This window comes from Babylonia areolata, chromosome 14, assembly GCF_041734735.1.
Source record: "Babylonia areolata isolate BAREFJ2019XMU chromosome 14, ASM4173473v1, whole genome shotgun sequence".
Classification (NCBI taxonomy): domain Eukaryota; kingdom Metazoa; phylum Mollusca; class Gastropoda; order Neogastropoda; family Buccinidae; genus Babylonia; species Babylonia areolata.
This window is the reverse complement of record NC_134889.1, coordinates 33,268,368-33,288,320: the sequence shown is the minus strand read 5'-3', so window position 1 is coordinate 33,288,320 and position 19,953 is coordinate 33,268,368. Positions and strand designations below refer to the sequence as shown.

Genomic DNA, 19,953 nt, shown 5'->3' with positions numbered 1-19,953 from the left:
CCTGTGCCGAGCCCAGGACACAGTGAATATGAGCCCAAGACACAGCGAATATGAGTTCACAGCCCGTGCGGCCGTGAAAGGCTGCAGTACCTTTAACCTTTTACCCGTTGGGGCTCTGAGCAGCTGTTGTCCTTTGACAGTTTTGCTGTTTGTACCAAGGGCAAAATGTTGGAGACTCAGCGTCAGACTCACCTCCACAAAACGGCCCAAAGATGGGCACAATAGCCGAGTGGTTAAAGCATTTGACATTGAAACTGCGCATAATTCCAGAGCGAATGTAACATTGTGCTACTTCGTTGGGTGGATGCAATGCGGAGTTTCAGGACTGCTCGAATTGGTCTGTGATCCGACAGGTGCAACAGACGAGTGGTTAAAGCGTTGAACTTTCAATCTGAGGGTACCGGGTTAGAATCTCGGTAACGGCGCCTGGTGGGTAAAGGTTGGATTTTTTCGATATCCCAGGTCAACACGTGTAGACCTACTTGTACCTGAACCCCCTTCGTGTGTACACGCAAGCAGATGATCAAATACGCACGTTAAAGATCCTGTAATCCATGTCAGCGTTTGGAGGGTTATGGAAGCAAGAACATACCCAGTATAAACACCTCCGAAAAAAGAGTATGGCTGCCTACATAACGGGGTAAAAAGACACGTAAAAGCCCACTTGTGAACATACGAGTGAACGTGGGAGTTGCAGCCCACGAACGATGTGTCTGTGGTCTGTCCAGCTTTCTGCACACCACACGGCACGTACAGTGCGTACATCGTGTGTGACTCTCTGCCTGACTATGGTGCAGTTAGTCAGGGGCCACTGCTTGGACCTCGGGTGCACCCAGGGTGGTTTTGAACTCCAAGTCTCCTGAGTGGATGATGGTGCACACACTCATGCATGTTAGAAAGGTGTGTGTGTGTGTGAAAGAGTAAGAGAAAGAAAGTGTGCATGCATGCAGATGTGTGTACAAACTATAGTGTACTTCTGTATGCACATCTGAGCGTGTGTGTTTTGTATGTGTTCAAAGATGTGTGTGTGTGTGTGTGTCAGAGAATGAAGAATGTGTATGCATGCAGGTGCGTTTAAGAGAGAGCACTGTAGTGTACTTCTGTATGCACATCTCAGCATGTGTGCTTCTATGTGTTTATAGATGTGTGTGTGTCTGTGTGTCTGTGTGTGTGTATGCGGGTGTGTGCTTAGTCTGAGTTTGTGTGTGTGTGTGTGCGTGCATGTGTGTGTGCATGCATGCGTGTGTGCGAATATGTGTGTCTTTGTGTGTGCATCTGTGTATGCTTGCATGTGTGTGTGTGCATGTGCATGTACACTTGTACCGTCACACAGCTTGCAACATGACCATAGACAGCCTCTTCAAATAGTTCTCAGTTTAATTTAAATATGCACGTGTACATGAACATTTACATAATGCAGGTGACACAAGACCTTCAGTCAGACTGACAGACACACACACACGGCATTCGATAAAACATGCAGACAAACCATCATAAGAACACTTGACAGAACTTTTAAAACAGACAAAGAGATGCATGTTAAGATGAAAGTCAACCTGAAATCTAGTTTTTAAGACACTTACACGAATAAATTTATGTAATTTAACATATGACACACCTATTTTTATACATACAACACCAACACCACAAAATCAACCTGACGTCTTAACGATACCCCCTCCTCCAAAGAAACGCCATTATTGCAACACTGCTGACTGATTCTTATTTCAAAAACACCCTGGTCCAAACCAAACAAAAACTAAACAGAAAACCCAAAACCCTTGACAAACAAACAAACAAACAAATAACACAACATCACATAAGTTGTACATGTTCCACAGACGTACTAAATGACCTGGACATGAACCTCCGACATGGGATGTTGTACTGATCCCAAACATTACAAATCCACTTCTACAGAAGCTATTTATTTTCGTAAATCTAACACAATGTTAACATCTTTAACTCACTATCATAACAATTATAACTTTTTGTTTTCTTTTTATTTAAAGCTCACCACACAAATAAGTCCTGCTGCATATATCCATTTTTGCAAATTTTCAAACTGCTGTCACAAATCTGTAACCACATCCGCTTTTTCTAATGCTCAGAACTGTTGCAAATCCTGCTTCCAGTCCATTATTTTTATGCCTGCTTTTTACCACAAATCCTTGTGCACCTCCAACTGCTCATGGTCCACTCCATTTTAAATAACAAAATCTGTTCCACATACACTTTTTTCCCCATGCCATATACCCACTTTTTTTTTCTTCCTTTTTTATGTTCAACAAACAGTTTACGTATGAGATCTTTTCTTCTACTGCTCTTGCAAATGATTCCAAATAACCAATAATTTTCTTCTTTTTTTTTTCTTTGAAGGGTGGGGAATTATATTTATTAAATAAATAGTAGATAAACAAACGTATATGGCATCAGAATTATTGTTCCTGTTTTAAGTTTCCCAGGCCATTTAAATGTATTGATAGTTGAGGTGAAGTGCACTGACACAATGATTTGGACAGTACTGTCTGATTATAAGCAGTGCACAAAATAAACCAACAGGGTTTACAAGATTATTTGTTGCAATTTCGTCAACAAAATTACATGACATGATTAAGGTTGATGAAGGTAAGCCATATGTCATGTGTATGTATGTGTGCATGTGTGCACAAATATGTCATAGAATCAGAGAAATACAGAATATTCTTCCCACTTTTTAACAGAGAATAATAAATAAAAAAAATGAAAAAAAGATTGTTAGTTGATAACAATACCATTACCAATGTTGATATCTATAATGGCATTCACATGCTTATTTAGTTAAATAAGGTTTTGCTGCAACTGAAATCTCATAGAATACACCCAAACTGATTCACACAAAAATCAATATCTGTAACTTTCAAGAATTCATTCTGCGGAAAAAAAACCATCATTTAAATCTAAAACAAAGTACATTATCATTCAAATGACACCTTTGGCAACATGAAGAGCAGGCAAACAGTCATCTCCAAATAAATACAAAACAGGTTACTAACAAAATACTTAAAAAAAAAAAAAAAATGTTTAAAATTGGGAGAGTATGTGATCAGAATCAAAAAGTTCCTGCAGTGTGAAAAAATCACAAACACGACTGCACCTCTTGGCTGAGGCATTTCAGTCAGTGACACAAACTACAGTGTCAGCATGACAGGCCATGTAAAACAGTTCAGATAATGTCTCGCAAACAAAGCTGCAAAGTCAAGGTTGTGCACAGCCAAATCTGCACAGCCAAATCCACTCCGCTCCATTCCAGAGACAACAAGTGAGTATCAGCTGACATGAAGCTAATGTTGTCTCAGTTTCAAAACTAATCCCATCTTCAATACACAATACCACTCCTTACTGCTAATTAATCCTTTGCCTCACTGTTCTATCATTTAATGCTGTCTTTGTTTCACTATGAATTAACTGTATAAAGCTTTAGGTTGCTTATATATATATATATATATATATATATATATATATTATCTGTTTATTCATCTTTTTTTTTTTCTTCCTCTTCTTATAAGCAAGAACACAAATCTGCCCAGATTACAGTGAACTGAACTAATTTCTAATCAACGTCACTACAAAAACAGCACAGTCGGTCCAACTCAAGTTCACATTTATTTTGAACACCTGGTTTGGGAACTGTTGCATCTTCTTCATTTAAAAAAAACAAACAAAAAAAAAACAAAAAAAAAAAAAAAACCCAAAGGAATTCATTATCAAAATGACGAAAGAAAAAGAAAAAAGAAAAAAAAGATTGTGCAAAAAGAATACAATTGAAGGTGCAGACAGAACGTAAATCAATTTATTACACATCACCTCCAAAAAAAAACACCCAGACACTCAAGAGTCACACAACGATAATTCAAACAGTTGGGTAATTCAGACACTAGGATACCTCACACACTCTGACACCTCGGACATTCTACAACTCCATAACTACAGCCACTTCAAGCTCGAGATGAAGATGAAGACTCCACAGGTAATGATGACAAAGACAACACCCGATTCAGGCACAGCTAGACACAATCAGGCCGACATAAATCTGAACAAAAGTCTAACAGTTTGGTTATCGTATCTCTTTCTGTTTAAGACAGCCTGATATTCTTTTTTTTTGCAAACACAGAAGATGAAAGTGAAAAAAAAAACCCATAAAAAGTCATAGCAACAAACACCAGTATCAGGAGCAAGAGAATCAAAGACATCAGAAACCAGCGCCGGGCAACACCCGTACAGACAAACCAGCCTCCACCACCCTGCGCATTGCAACTCCTCTCACACTCCCGTCACGTCTGTTGCTGGTTCAAAGAACTTCACGTAAATGCATCTCTCTCCTCAAACAAAGTGTGCAAGGCCTGATCACACCTAATGTGTAGTGCATCACGATGTCTCTCCTCGTACTAAAGAGCCAGGCCTAACGTGTAGTGCATCATCATGTCTCTCCTCGTACTAAAGAGCCAGGCCTAATGTGTAGTGCATCACGATGTCTCTCCTCGTACTAAAGAGCCAGGCCTAACGTGTAGTGCATCATGATGTCTCTCCTCATACCAAAGAGCCAGGCTTAATGTGTAGTGCATCAGGATGTCTCTCCTCGTACTAAAGAGCCAGGCCTAACGTGTAGCGCATCATGATGTCTCTCCTCATACCAAAGAGCCAGGCCTAACGTTCAGGATGCCAGGAAGCACACCTTAGAATGATAATTTCAAAATGTACATGGCGACATCAAGACACACGGCTGAATCAAGTGATGATTTCACTGACGCTCACACACACACTGCCTATCACCAAACACAGTCACACATAATACATACACATACATAATATATATATATACTGTAGTCAATCAGCATCACATCAGTGCTTCACAGGTACGTTCTCTGCCTTGTTGTCTCCCTTCAGCACCTACCTGATGAATGCAAGGCCCCCCTCCCCTCCCCTGCCCTGCCCCCCTGAACCCACTCCCCTCCATAGCCCACAGCTGACATCAATGTACAGACGGACAATGTGCATTCCATGAAAGACTGATGGAACATGTTTCAAATGAAAACCAATCACTGATGCTGTCATGAATCATACCTACACCAACCAACAGCCCAGAAAAAAAAAAAAAAGCCAGAAAAAAACAACATACATACACACAAAAACCAACAACTAAAAACAAAAACAATGAAACTGACAAATGTCCATCAACACAAGAGCACAAAACAAGTTTCCATGGCAGACCAAAACAAAAAATATATATATACATCTTCTTTCTTCTTCACGGCAGCCACAGAATCACCATCCACAAATCATGACACAAAGAACATGGCCAACAGGTTGATTGCAGGACATCAGTTTAATCTGTGTGCCGACAATGAGCAGAGAGGTAACACTGCACAGTCTTTAGTCCATCACCGAAAGAACAGCAACATGACAATGACACATCAAGGCATCAACACATCAATCACTTAGTGGTCATCTGTCTAAATCCCCACCTCTAGCTAGGACAACAAAAACACGAACTAAAAAGTATTTTAAAAAAAACAAAAAAACGGGAAACAAGTGTGCATTTTGTCATATTAAAAAGAATTATAAAAAAAAAACAACCAAAAAATCCCACCCACTCTGAAACTGATTCATAACTCCATGCTTGTCAGTTTCAACGCTGTCTTTGGCTCGCTTCCCACTCCATTTTCACTGTCAACAAATGCGCTCTGTTTAGAATACAATGTCAATGAACAATCTTTCTGAAGGTCTCACTCCTCTCCAATAATGAACGACAAGCCCAGAAGCTTTGGGAAGAAAGAAGAGCCTTTAGCTCGAGATCAGAAATTACGTATGTAACTCTTATTGTAAATGCCACAAGCTCCGTGTCTGGGAGGTGAGAACATCAATTTGCATTGTCATTATTGTTAAATCACTGTCAATGACTGTATACACATTCACGTTCTTTTAATCATCATCACTGTCAGCCCAGCACCAGTGTTGTGACACTCTGCCATGATGTGGGTCAGGGAATATCCCATCAGGTGCTCCTTTGGATCCAAAATTCCTTCACTTATTATACAATTCCTGCCTGTTACACCTGTTTACCGTTTCTTTCTCTCTTCTTCTTCCTCTATTAACCCCCCCCCCCTTTTTTTTTTTAAACCAGTCTGCATAAAAACAATTTTAATAACAGCTGATTTTTTTTTTTTTTTTTTTAAGGGTTGTAATCAGTTGTTTTCTTGTTCAGACAGTTCAAAATCACACAACAAGCCTCACTGTTTAAATAAGTTTATAATTTCATTTATAAACATCAAGTATGCTGTTTGAACCCTCTAACCAGTTCTTACTAGTAACAACTTCAATCATATATGTAGAGTAAAATGAAATAAATAATAATGATTAAAAAACAAGATTAAAAAGCAGATGTCTGACCCATGCGTAATAAACCCGACACGCTGGTCAGAGCCTTGATTTGAAGGACTCCTGACAATTACTGCAGAGCACGAAACATTCCTTGCTGTTCATGTTTCCTCCATTTCAATCAGTTCTTGTATGTGTGTCAGATGAACAGAACAGTACAGAAAGGAAATTTTCTTCTTAAAATTACATTTAATTATCGGCTGTAGCTACTTTCGTTTTCTTTAGGCAGGTAGTAGTTTGCACAGGACAGGAATCAGACCCCTGCCGGAGTCTGCACTAGTGGGTCACGGTTAAGTATTTAAACTGAACTTTATTCGAGGAGAAAAGAAAACAAAAAAAGAAAAAAACAAAAACAACTTCAGTCAGATATTATGATCATGTTCTCCTCAAACTGTACTGTGGCTCCCACCTCAAACCACCAGAGGTTCCCACACTGTCAGCAGCAGCAGCTGTCAGCTTTCCGTCTTGCTTTGTGTTTCTTATGCGCATTCCATACATATACATTCACAGTATCAGTCACTGACCAAACCTATGCACATCAGATACTGTCCAAGGGTGTCATACCTTCAGTCCTAAATCTCCCAATGACTGATACATTTTGAAATTCTAGGAAAAAAAAAAAAAATCTTTTTTCTGCAATCCTATGTATACCATGTATAACTGACTGACAACAGAAGTGGGAGGGGAGGAAGGGGGATGCGCAGGGGGGGAGGAAATGTGTGTCTGTATGGAGAAAAAAAATCAAATAAATAAAGAAAAAAGAAATAATCAAATAACCAAAACACACACACAAATCAGGAGAATCCAAATAAAAGATCCATATGCAACATATACCCCCTGTCTAGGGGGCGACAACAACAACAAAACCATATAATCAAAAACATGACCCATATATCTTCCAACAGACACACACCCACACACACACACCCACACACACCAAAACGGCACAGGAAGCGTTGTGCTTCAATACTTTCCCCAAGACCTGTAGTCAGAGATCAGTTCCACTATTGGACTCACACTCGCGTCTCCTATTCTACACAGATCTGGGGGATAGGGGAGGGAGTGAGAGAGAGAGAGGGAGAGAGAACCAGAGACACAGAGAGAGAGATGGAGAGAGAGAGAGACGCACTTCATACACAAAAAATCATAATAATAAAACCCCTTAACATACACACACACACATCTCTTCCACACAACCCTGGACACAGGCAGAACACAAACAAGAGAAAGAGACACATACACTCCACACACAAACCAACAAACAAAAAACATGAACATCTCTCCGTCCTCACACACACATACACACACACAAGCCTAGCAACACAAACAACACAACCCCCCACCCCCACCCCCCACAAACACCTAACACAAACAAAAAACCAACCCCTTCCCTTCAACACATACACACACACACCCATACCCACACCCACACCCAGACACCAATCTAGCGGCAGGGGGCCGTCATCACTTGGGGTAGACGCGGCGCTGACCGTACTTCCTGCCTGTGCCGGCGCCCCCTACAGCAGACTGGGGGGCGGGCTGAGCGCCGGTCTGAGAGAACTGGGCGGGGTTGAAGAGCATGGGCATGCTGGAGGGGGGCTGGGTGGTGGTGGTGGCTGTGGTGGCCCCCCCTTCACCCCCTGACGTGGGCGCTGCCTCTTCCCCCAGCTCCTGGGCCTGGCCACACAAATGATATATGATTTGATTTGATATATGATATGATATGATAATGATATGATATGTTATAATAATGATATATCATATGATATGGATACTTATATATCGTCATCATTTACAAAATTTCATTTGGACTCCTTCCAACTGGGACTGCATTGACATTTTGTTGAGCAAAATCAGATTACAGCACTGGTAAGCCGGTACACATGAAGTGGTAACTGCACTCTGGCTCCAAGTCCCACTGATGTCATTTCAGCAAGGGTTGGCAGCTGGGGGGTTACAAGCCCTCCACTGTGTCATCAAGGGACATTTTTAGGATGCGTAGCAGTAGCGAACTGCTCGTTGTACAATGACACTATCACACACACACATGCATGTGCACACACGTACACACACATGCATGTGCACACACACATGCATGTGCACACACACACACACACACACACACACACACACACACACACAGAGCCAGCGTTGGTGCTGATCGCTCAAGAATGACTGATCATCCACAGAGCCGAGGTGAAACCCTCCAAGACAGACAGACAGCGTGTCAGTGGTACACCTCCTGCCCTGCCCTGCCCTCTCCCCTCCTCCGCTCTAACAAGGCAGCCTCTCTGCTTCATGTCCACTGAAAGGTCTTTTGTGCTGTTGTTTGTCCTCCCTTGCAAAGGAGAACAGTTCTTTTCTATCTAAATGAAACATCTGACAATCAATTAAGCACTGGTGGGTATGACACAAAACCGTCAAGGCATTTTTTAAAGAAGGAAAATTAAATTCTTCTTCGTTCCTGGGCTGTGGCTCCCATGTCCACTCGTATGTACATGAGTGGGCTTTGAAGTGTATGACCGTGTTTATCACAGCCATGTTGGTAGTCACGTATGTACAGGAGTGGGCTTTTAAGTGTATGATCGTGTTTATCACAGCCATGTAGGCAGTCACGTATGTACATGAGTGGGCTTTGAAGTGTATGACTGTGTTTATCACAGCCATGTAGGCACTCACGTATGTACATGAGTGGGCTTTTAAGTGTGTGACCGTGTTTATCACAGCCATGTAGGCAGTCATACTCCATTTTTGAGAAGGGTGGGGGAATCAAGCCAACAAACAATGAAACAAATAAACAGATAAATTCATAAACAAATAAATAAGTAAATAAATAAACTAGTTAAAATAACAAACTAACTAATTACATGGACTAATAACGCTGATACTGACCACATAAAAAAGGACAGATAAAGTGCTCCCCCCATTCACCCCACCCCCACTCCAGCAGAAGTCGCTTACACAAAAATCTCTTTCCAGTGCAAAAGTTTCATTATTTTCCAAGGTGTCAGTTTTGCATGTACCCTATAAATGAAATAATCAACCACAGGAAGCAAAACATGAACAATGTTAGAATAAACGAGATGACAGCATCACATGTTGCAAATAAATTATCAGAGCAGGAATTAGGTTTGTTAACAATAGATGAACAATGACAGAGGGATGATGAGACAACAGTATTACTGTTCCCGATATACTGTGAGCAAACGATAACTAGTTGCTATGAATACATAACTGGCTACCAGAAGAAAAGTACTTTATAAAAACCAAATAATTTTGATCATGAGGTTTTACATTCCATCATTTCATGACTTTTTGTAAAACTTTACAGTTGTAAATGTAACAAATCAGGAGGAAAGCTTACTTTAAAGCACTTCTTTTCATCCATGCCACTGGCTCAGAATAATGTCTTTTAAACAAATCACAATAGCTTCTGCTTTAATGTGACACAATCATGTAATTACTGATGAAGTTCACTTCCAACCAAAGTTAATAGACACACACACGTGATTCACACCCCTGCCCACACACATACAAGCTCTCTTAAAATCTTTAAAGCAAAGGCATCAGTATGCAAATACTATTCATTCTGTGCACATTGGCAGAACCTTTGGTGAAAAAAATAACAGCCACAAAAAAACACTAATAATAATATATTGCTTTTCCAAAACTTGAACAGACCTTAAATTAAAACAAGATTACTGAATGTGCACATGTAGTTTTCTGAATGTGCACAATTTCACCCACCCACCCACACACACACACAGAGTCTTCTTCCCCTCTCCAACTCTCAGCACACAAATAATACTACAAATGTGTAACAGATGCACTGTAACAAAAAACAAAAAACAAAAAAACCCAACCAAATGACCAACAGTTCCAGAAACACAAGTGAACAGATACAATCACAACTTAAATCAACAAGATAACTAAACAAAACCAAAATCTTAACCACAACTTAAATCAACAAGGTAACTAAACAAAATCAAAATCTTAACAGGTAAAAAAAAAAAAAAAAAAAAAAAAAAAAAAAAAAAAAGGCACACTTACAAGGAAAACTCACACTCCAGGAAAATTTCATGTTTGTTTGTCTTGTTGTTTTTTTTCTTCTTCTTCTTCCTCATTTACTACAAGGACCAATCCTCAGTGAAATAAAATACTATACCTCTTTCCTCCTCTCTTCCTCCTTTCCTCACTTCCCTGCCCTGCTCCAAATTCACCGACTCACTAACCACATCACAACCCCCCCTCCCTCTCTCTCTCTTGCACTGCTATTTCACTTGATGACATGCATGATACCTTTTCCGTACAATCCATAGGTGCTCATACTGATGCATGCTCCCCAACCATCTCTCTCTCTCTCTTCTACCCCTAACTCTGCCCCTCTTCTTTTCTCATTTCTTCCCATCTCAACATTATTCTTACATTCTGATGTGTACAGTGTGTGTGTGTGTGTGTGTGTGTGTGTGTGTGTGTGTGTGTGTGTGTGTGTGTGTGTGTGATTAATTCTTCTTTTTTTTTTTATTCATGATTTTATGAGTGTGTGTGTGTGTGTGTGTGTGTGTGTGTGTGTGTGTGTGTGTGTGTGTGTGTGTGTGTGTGTGTGTGTGTGTGTGTGTGTGCCAATTTTACTGCATCACCATCATGCTTATGCCTTTATCATTTACTGTTGTCTAGTGTAGACCATATTCAGGCTGAGAGTATTTTCCACTGCCTGTCAACACTTATATGAAAATAGATAAAAATCTATATAAAAAAGAAAAAAGAAAAGAAAAGAAAAAAAGAGAGACGGCAGCTGACATTGGGTGATTCACTGCAGTATCAACAATGACCATGCTTCCTCCAGGAAGGAGATTCCAGTTATGACTCAGAGAGTCCTGTTTGGCAGTTGCCATGTCACGTTATGCTTGGCAGTATGATTCACTTTACAATTTGCATTTTTTTTACATATAAATGATGCACACAATAATTTACCTTTTTTGATAGTACAGCACACAAAACAACTTGCCTTTTTTTGATAGTATGGCACACAAAACAATCTGCCCCCTCCTCCCCCCCCCCCTTTTTTTTTTTATAGGATACACTTAAATTATTTGCCTTTCTTGATAGTACGATACACTAATCATTTTGCCAAATTCATAAACTATCCCTTGTGACCCTGGTACACACTGGCATAAAGACACTCTGATTCTTTACTGATCAAACCGCAGGCTTCAAACTCCTTCCAGCAGGCATGTTTAAACAGGGTAAACATTCAACATGGCACAGCGTCAGTGCATATCAAAATAATCCCTTTACAAAATAATGCCTTTACAGTTCTCTACACTAGAGGGTGTATACACAATATCTATGACAGGGCAGGGCAAAGACGGAGAGCGAGCGACAGATAAAAAGACCGCGATAGAAAGAGAACGGGAAAGATGGACAAAGAGAGACAGTCACAGAAACAGAAAAGCTGAAACAGTGACAGAAAGATTTATAACAGAGTGACACAGACAGAGAGACTGGCAGTTTCTAGGTTCATCAGAAGCCTGAAAAACAAACGCAGTGTTAACTTCAACGCAGGCAAGCTTTCAATCCAAGCAAGACTAAAAAAAGCATGCATGGCAGACCAACAGACAAAAAAAAAAGAAGAAAGTAACATGTATGCAAACTAAAGCTCACACACAAACTCTCCCAACTGGGCAGAACATTACCAGGCTTTTTGTTTTTTTAGGAAAAACTAGTGTTTATCTGGTGAACAGGCAACGTGTTAGAGTTCGGTGTTAACTGAAAAGGCGTAGGATGCATACAGACATACACAGTGAGGATTGATGTCATACACAAACGTACATAGCGGACTGTCTCTGTGGCATGCCCCCTACCAACCCTTTCGTCCTCTTCCACACATACACATGTCCACATTGACACACATGTACATTAACTTACACAGACATGCACAACATGCTTCCACTTCCATACAACTGTGCACCTAATTTTAACATGTAAATGAATACACCCAGTCACATATGCACATCAGCACACCCAATCACACGTGTACATGAGTACATGAATGCACCCAATCACACATGTACATGAGCACACCCAACCACATTCATCCCTCTTTAACACACACCCACATCATCCACACCACGACCTACAATGACAATATGTGTCATATCTGACAACCAGAACATATATCCATCTGAATCAATGCTAACTCTGACCTAAAGGCCTTCAATTCCATTTACAGTGAGCGTTATGGTGTGGAGCGGTGGCCTTGTGGTATTGGTAGTGCACTGACTATGAAGCCAGTGTCCCTAGGTTCCAGTCCCAGGATTTTTACTCCCTAACCTCTGCTAGACCTTGAGCTGAGTGGTGGTCTGGGTGCTAGTCATTCGGGGGAGACAATAAACCTGTGATCAGGTAAGTGTGTTAAATCGATTCTCACTTTGCAGCATGCCACCCATGGCAACAAAGGGTTGTTCCTGGCAAAATTCTGTAGAAAAAGTGCACTCTGATAATTAAACAAATACGTGTGCAGAAAGGGGGAAAAAAAAAAAAGAAAAGAAAAAAAGATATGCTGTGCTGCTATGACATGCCTTCCGCATGGAAAGCACCCTGAATTTCACAAAGGTAAATCTGTAATGACAAAAAGTAATACAATACAATACAATACAATACAATACAATGTCTTTCGGTATGGGCACAGGTTTTGAAGCTGAAGATAAAGGTATGTGTCTGACTTTGCTGTGAGTGCCCATATGTCATAGTCTGCATACATGTTAACCACATTGTTAGAGGCAGCAGACACATGTTAAGTACTGTTGTTTTGTTTTTTTGAAAGACTGCAGCTGGGTTAATGATGGTGATATATATAATAACAGATACTTCCGGTCAGGTATGTGTTAGTGTTTTATATCAATTATCGCATCAGGGTTGCTTCTAGGTTTCATGACTGTTGGAAAAACATAGATTTTTTCCTCAAGATCAAAAACAAAAGCAAGCACTAAATGACCGAGTATTGCTTACTTTGGTAAACTGCATGTCAGTTAACCTTCAAGCCAAAAGATTTTTTCTTTTTTAAAAATTACTTATAATTACAATCAATCATTCATTTTGATTCAGGTCCAGTGTTCATTTTGTTATGTACCGTCTAAAGAGAGTGATATAATTCTCTGTGAATCTTGAAGCTAACTTCCGTCCACTGATCGGCGTCATAAGCACTGCTATATTAAGAGACCACACAGCTGGACTCCACTCTTTCTGTTTCTATAATGTGTGTAAAAGATGCACATGTGATGTTTCCACGCTGTATGTTAAAGATGCATGTGAGTGATGTTTCTATGGTGTATATATCAAAGATGTAGGTGTGTGACATTCATATGCCCCCAGTGGGGTCTGTACCTTGCCTTGGATAACTTCACAATGAAGATGATGCACAGCGAGGGGCAGAAAAAATGGAGGGCAAAACCTGCCTCAAAGTGCACCTTGCTTTTACTTCTTTTTTTTTCTTGTTTGGGCTTTGCTCAATCAGCAAAAAAAAAAACAACAACAAAAAAAACAACAACTCACAAATCTTTATTTTTCCACAGTCCACAAACATATTTGCCCACAGCCTAGAAGCAAGCCTGAAGAACACCTGTGTCAGTAGTTACATAATCAATGTACACGGGCAGATGGTGAGACGCCAGAGCACCTAGCCTGGAAGACTGAAGGACAGAGGTGAGCATCCTAAGTCGTTACCTTCATCGTTAGCTGTTGTATCTCACGGGAGAGTGAGCTTAGAGAGCTGGAGCGAGACAGCTGAAAAACACACACACACACACGGCATGCCCCCGGGCATCTGAGTCACTGGGTACAGGAGGTTCGATCAAGGTGACAACAGTCATTACAACAGCAGTTCACTTCCAAATACACCATGGGATCTGACTGCACTGATATTGTGTGTGTTAAACAACATACACCATGGGATCTGAATACACCATGGGAGCTGAATGCATTGATACTGTGTGTGTTAAACAACATATACACTGGGAACATAATGCATTGATATTGTGTGTGTTAAACAACATACAAGACTTTGAATGCACATTCACAGAGACAACTGCATGAACAAGAATTACATCGAGGGAGCGGAATACATATGACATCCATGTTAAAGAACATACAAACTTTGAACGCACAATTCACTGAATCGATCATATAAACTGTGGCATAAAAAAGTGTGAATAATTATTACTTGATGGCCATACAATAAAAGGACATCATTCCTGTTATATGCAAATAATACTTCAAGCTCTAAACATACAGCAGACTTCATTCTTTTACTAACATGCATGCTAACAAATCTTTTAAAAGTGGGCGGGGGGGAAGAAGCAAAGAAAAAAACAAAGCCTATCCACTCAAAGCTCACAATGAAAAATACGACGACGACAGCAACAAGAAAGTCCAAACCCTAGCACACATGAATCACACCAACCATAACAAAGCACAATGCTAAAGTACCACTCGACAAGTATTCTGCTGACTATCACACACCAACAGACATCAACACTGAATGCAGGCAGAAAGAGAGAAAACCAAAGAGGAGGACAAGAAAAACAACAACAACAAAACAAAACGACAGACAGAAAGTAAGAAAGATGGGGCATGGGATATCAAAGATAAAAAATCAATTTATGCACATGTATGCAGATTCAACCCTCCCACTCGCGGAGTGTAACACAGTTCATGAAAATAATGTTTCATGTTGATATTGTTATCATATTTACTGCACATACATCTTTTTTTTCTCTTCAAAACAGAAAAGCATCATATGCTAGTCTGTTACAAATGAAACGCACATGTATATGGTAGGTGTATAAAAGTAAACAATCCATAAAGACGATTAGATATTTTACTTGTTTATGTCCAGATACAGGTGAATAAAACTGTTTTTCTTTAGTAATGATGTCATTTTCAAAGTTGATTATTTTTTGCACAGCACACAGGTGTTCAACTCTTCATGGCTTGTAATCAAGACTACTTAAAGAATATCAAAAATCTCTGGTACACCGCTTGATATCTTGATCTCTCTCTCTCTCTCTCTCTCTTGCTACAAAACTTGATATATTTTTTGTGTTCTCAGAAACTGATGAAGATTGCTGAACTGATGTGAAAAGTAGGAAAATAGTTGTATAAAAACAACAAGCACCACCCAGAAATGATGAGGACTATGAAGAGTGCTTCCAGTCACAAGCGTCTGAATAAAATCTGGAACTGTTCTTTCTTCTCTCCACCTACTTTTCTTATCTTTCTTTTCAAAACTGCTTCCACAGAGACTGAAGATTAGCTGACCTACACCAGTCACAGCTTTTTTTTTTCTTCTCTTTTTCTATCATGTTTAACACTGACATCTAGCAATTCAACAGTGGCAATGATTCAGCACTTGCTGTTAAGCCCTTCACACACACACACACACACACACACACTCACTTAAGCCCTTCACACACACACACACACTCACTTAAGCCCTTCACACACACACACACACTCACTTAATTAAGCCCTTCACACACACACACACACACACACACACATGCACGCACACCTCCCTACCCTACCCCTTTTTTTTCTTCCTTTTCTTCTATGCCTTTAAAAAAAAAAAAAAAAAAAGTATTAGAAAAGACAGGCTGGTTAGCCAGTGTATTAATCATTCAAGGGGCATACACTCTTTGTCACAAACCGTCAGCCCTTTTTTTTTTTCAATGACTTTTAATAAAATGGAAATGAAGTATTGGAAAAGAGAGGCTGGTTAGTTTGGTGACTTATTCAAGGGGCATACAGTCTTTGTCACACACCATCAGCTCATACCGGCCCCCGCCCGGGAGCTAGTGACTGTGTAACTGCCACTCACATTGTCCTGAAAGGCACCACGACAGCAAGTCATTATTACCACACCTTCCACAGTCCTCAAAAAAAGCGCTTCAACTTTCTTGTACAAGTTCCTTAAACTAATGCAAAAACTAACTAACTAAATAAATTAAAAATCTAAAGCCAAGAGTGCAGTTCAGGCAGGACAGCAGCATTATCTCCCCTGCACAACTCAGTTCTGAACAGTGGAGTAACATAGTGGAGTAAAAATATGCATCAAGCTCTCTCTGCTTCTCTGCTAAATTCACGAGTGAAATGAAATGAAGATATATACTCAAGTTTTTTTGTATGAAGTTAAGTTCCTCTAAGAATTAATGAAAAATGAAGAAGGTGGAAGTGGGGGGGTGGGGGGAAACGACCAAAACAAACCATCACAGTCCAGTCACAATAAAGAGCTAGCTACAACAGCAAAGACCAGCTGGTGATGTGTCCACACACACACACACACAGACACTGGCGGTACGGTACTCACTTCGTGTGAAGGCGGGGCCAGGGTGTTGGGGGCCTGTCCTGATGGCACATTGCTGTGACTAGTGGAGCCGCTTGCTGCTGAAAGGGACGCGCGACACACAACATGCTGTTACACGCCCACCTTTTTGACTCACTTGTGTAAACAAAGTGAGTCTTTGTTTTAACCCGGTGTTCGGTTGTCTGTGTGTGTGTGTGTGTGTGTCTGTGTGTCCGTGGTAAACTTTAACATTGACCTTTTTCCTTGGTGTTTTTTTTCTGGTTGCTTTGGCATGTTTTTTTGTTGTTGTTTTTTCTTGGGGGGTGGGTGGGGGGGGGGGCTTGGTGTGTGTGTGTGTGTGTGTGTGTGTGTGTGTGTGTGTGTGTGTGCGTGCGCCCCAGACTTCTGGACATTTTCTGTTTCAATAACAACTAATGATGATGGGGGAGCTGGTACATGGGGTTCTGTTTAGGTTACATTTTGTTTTACATACAACAATGATAATGAATGATGGTTGGAGCAATGAAAATGCTGCTGTGCGGATCCACTTGTTACTTTTTTTTTTTTGTTGTTGTTGTTGTTGGTACATATTTCCATGATAAAAATAATGATAGGGGTGATGAAGTGCTGCAACATTAAGATCTGGGACTACTTGACAAGGCTGGTACCTTCATAATACATTCTGATGTCAACCAGGCTCAGAGATGCTGACACCTGCACGGTTGGTCAAGAAATTGGAGCAACACTCTCAAAGGCACGTCCATGCAGATGCCAACAAAAAACCAACCCCCCCCCAACCCCCCCCAAAAAAAAACCAACTCATGGGGATCAAATTCGCTTCCTTCCAAGTGTCTGTCTGTAATGTGTGTGTGTGTGTGTGTGTGTGGTGGCGCATGTGAGTGTGTATGTGCGTGCATGCATGTGAGTGTGTGTGTGTGTTCGTGCACATGCATGCGTGTGCACATGCATGGGTGTGTGGGGGTGTGTATGTGTGCGTGTGTGCACAGTCCAAGTCTTCTCACATCCTGACACTGTTCTCCAGTCACACAGACATGGACCAAACCCTCTTCAGCTGCCAATCACAGGGCTGACCCAACCCCTCCCCTCCCAGACAGAAAACAGCCTCCTTATATAACCAAAGGCTCTCACTCTCACCTCCAGAGGGGTTGAAGAGCTTGGGGCCCGAACCTTGGTCAGCAGTGGTGGTTGGGGCACCAGGCAGCACGTTGAACAGACTGGGAGGGACCGCCGCGCCACCGCCTCCACCCCCACCACCCCCTACCCCTCCTCCACCAGAGTTCAGGACGTCCACATAGCGCGCACCTGTGCGTCGGAAACATTCACTGAGTGTTTGATCCTCTGCCCCTGTTTTGGGGGAGTTGTGGAGGGTGCAATACCAAGGTGGCAACATGAGGAAGGTGGCAGAGCGGTGAAGACACTCATCTGCCGATACAGAGAGTCTGTGTGAAGGTCTGGGTCTGAATCACGCTCTAGCTCTTTCGCCCTACTTTGACTGGAAAATCAAACTCAGCGTCTTAGTCAGTGGCATGAGACGATTAACCGAGGTCCCTTGTTGCTTCTGGCAAAATTCTGTTGAAGAAATCTACTCTAATATGTACACAGATATCCATATGCATGCACTCAAGGCCTAAGTACGTTGGGTTACGCTGCTGGTCATGCATCTGCCTAGCAGATGTGGTGTAGCGTGTATGGATTTGTTGGAATGCAGTGATGCCTCCTTGGGAAACTGAGACTGAAAACAATATTAATACAAACACACTCAATCACACTTTCAGTCCAACAATGTCAATCACACATGTGCGCAGAAACACACACACAAGAATAATAATAATAATAATAATGTAAAAGAAAACACATCAAACTTAAAACATACTGACGATGTAAGGAGAAAACTTACAGTCTCTTCCAAAATCTTCATATATGAATCAACTTAAATTAGGTTGTGTCTTCTCTCTTCCCTGCACAAAATAAACTGCATAAACCAAACACTGACGAATGCACCTGACATTTACTTGGTAATATCAGTCTATTTGAATCATGATATTCTTAGGACATTCTGAAACAAAATGATGACATTCATTCCCAACAGCTCCCATATAACACACCACACAGATTCTGTTTTCACCTCCACTTCTTCCTATTTCAATCTGTAGTTTATGATTACTGCAACAAAACTCTGATTCAACAGATATGTAAGTGCCTGACATATGTGAAATATATGTTAGTCACCACTGCATGGTTGTGGGAGGTCACCTCTTCTCCTTGCAGGTATTGGAGACCGCAGTGATCTCTCATGTATAATTAGTGAACTTCGCATGTGTCTGAGTTACAGACCAGGGGGTGGGTTGCATGAGCGAACTAGTGGCTCTAAATTTGCTTAAGTGTTTGCACATACCCAGATTCAAACACGCCACTGTAGGCTGCTTTCATTTCAAATGAACTTCCTCTTTTACTTCGTCAGGTCTCCTCACTCAACTCTTTCAAGTCTGGCCTTAAAACCTATCTCTTTCCAAGACAGCCTCCCTCCCCTGCCTTTTCTTTGTCTTAAGTTTCTCTAGTTTAGAGCTATGCATGTGTGTGAATGACTGGTGTGAAAGCGCTTTGATTTGTCTCTGCACAAGATTCAGCGCTATAAATACTTATTTGGTAAGTTATCATTATTATCATTATTATTAATATTAACATCCCTAACTCTAATAGTAATTCCATAGAACATCCTTAATGCTAAGCAACCTTACCATTCAAAAATATCGCCTCTGCAACCCACCCCTGGGCAAAAAATAACCAACCCATCCAACTGTCCAGATATTTCTCATAGCTAAAATCTGTGTTATCAGTGTGTGCCTTAAGTGAAGACCCTGTGCATGCCTCACTATCTTGTTTTTTTCTTTCTTTTACTTACTGAAAAGCTAGTTGTTGGAAGCACACAGGAGTAATGCACTGAGAGAGAGAGAGGGAGGGACGGAGACAGGACACTGAATCTGGTGGTGGAATGAAGCAGAGATGGGGAAGAGGGGGGCCCTGGGGGGAGACAGAACGAGAGAGAGAGAGAGAGAGAGAGAGAGAGAGAGAGTGTATGTGTGTGTGTGTGTGTGTGTGTGTGTGCGTGTGCGCGCATGTGTGTATGCCATACTGTGTGCAGGGACAGGAATTAGCACCTGGATATTCAACAA

At 41.0% G+C, this 19,953-nt stretch overlaps 1 protein-coding gene across 1 annotated transcript in view; it reads right to left on the bottom strand.

Annotated features, from left to right (window-relative positions):
* Window positions 1-1,359: 1,359 nt before the first annotated feature.
* Window positions 1,360-19,953, bottom strand: part of LOC143289691 (uncharacterized) — a 62,631-nt gene continuing 44,037 nt past the window's right edge. Inside the window, exons 25-28 of the mRNA XM_076598739.1 lie at window positions 17,915-18,082; window positions 16,784-16,860; window positions 14,143-14,202; window positions 1,360-8,094 (exon numbers count right to left, since the gene is read on the bottom strand). Of these exons, the coding sequence (XP_076454854.1) occupies window positions 7,882-8,094; window positions 14,143-14,202; window positions 16,784-16,860; window positions 17,915-18,082 (518 nt within the window). The 3' untranslated portion in view covers window positions 1,360-7,881. The remainder of the gene's footprint in view (window positions 8,095-14,142; window positions 14,203-16,783; window positions 16,861-17,914; window positions 18,083-19,953) is intronic.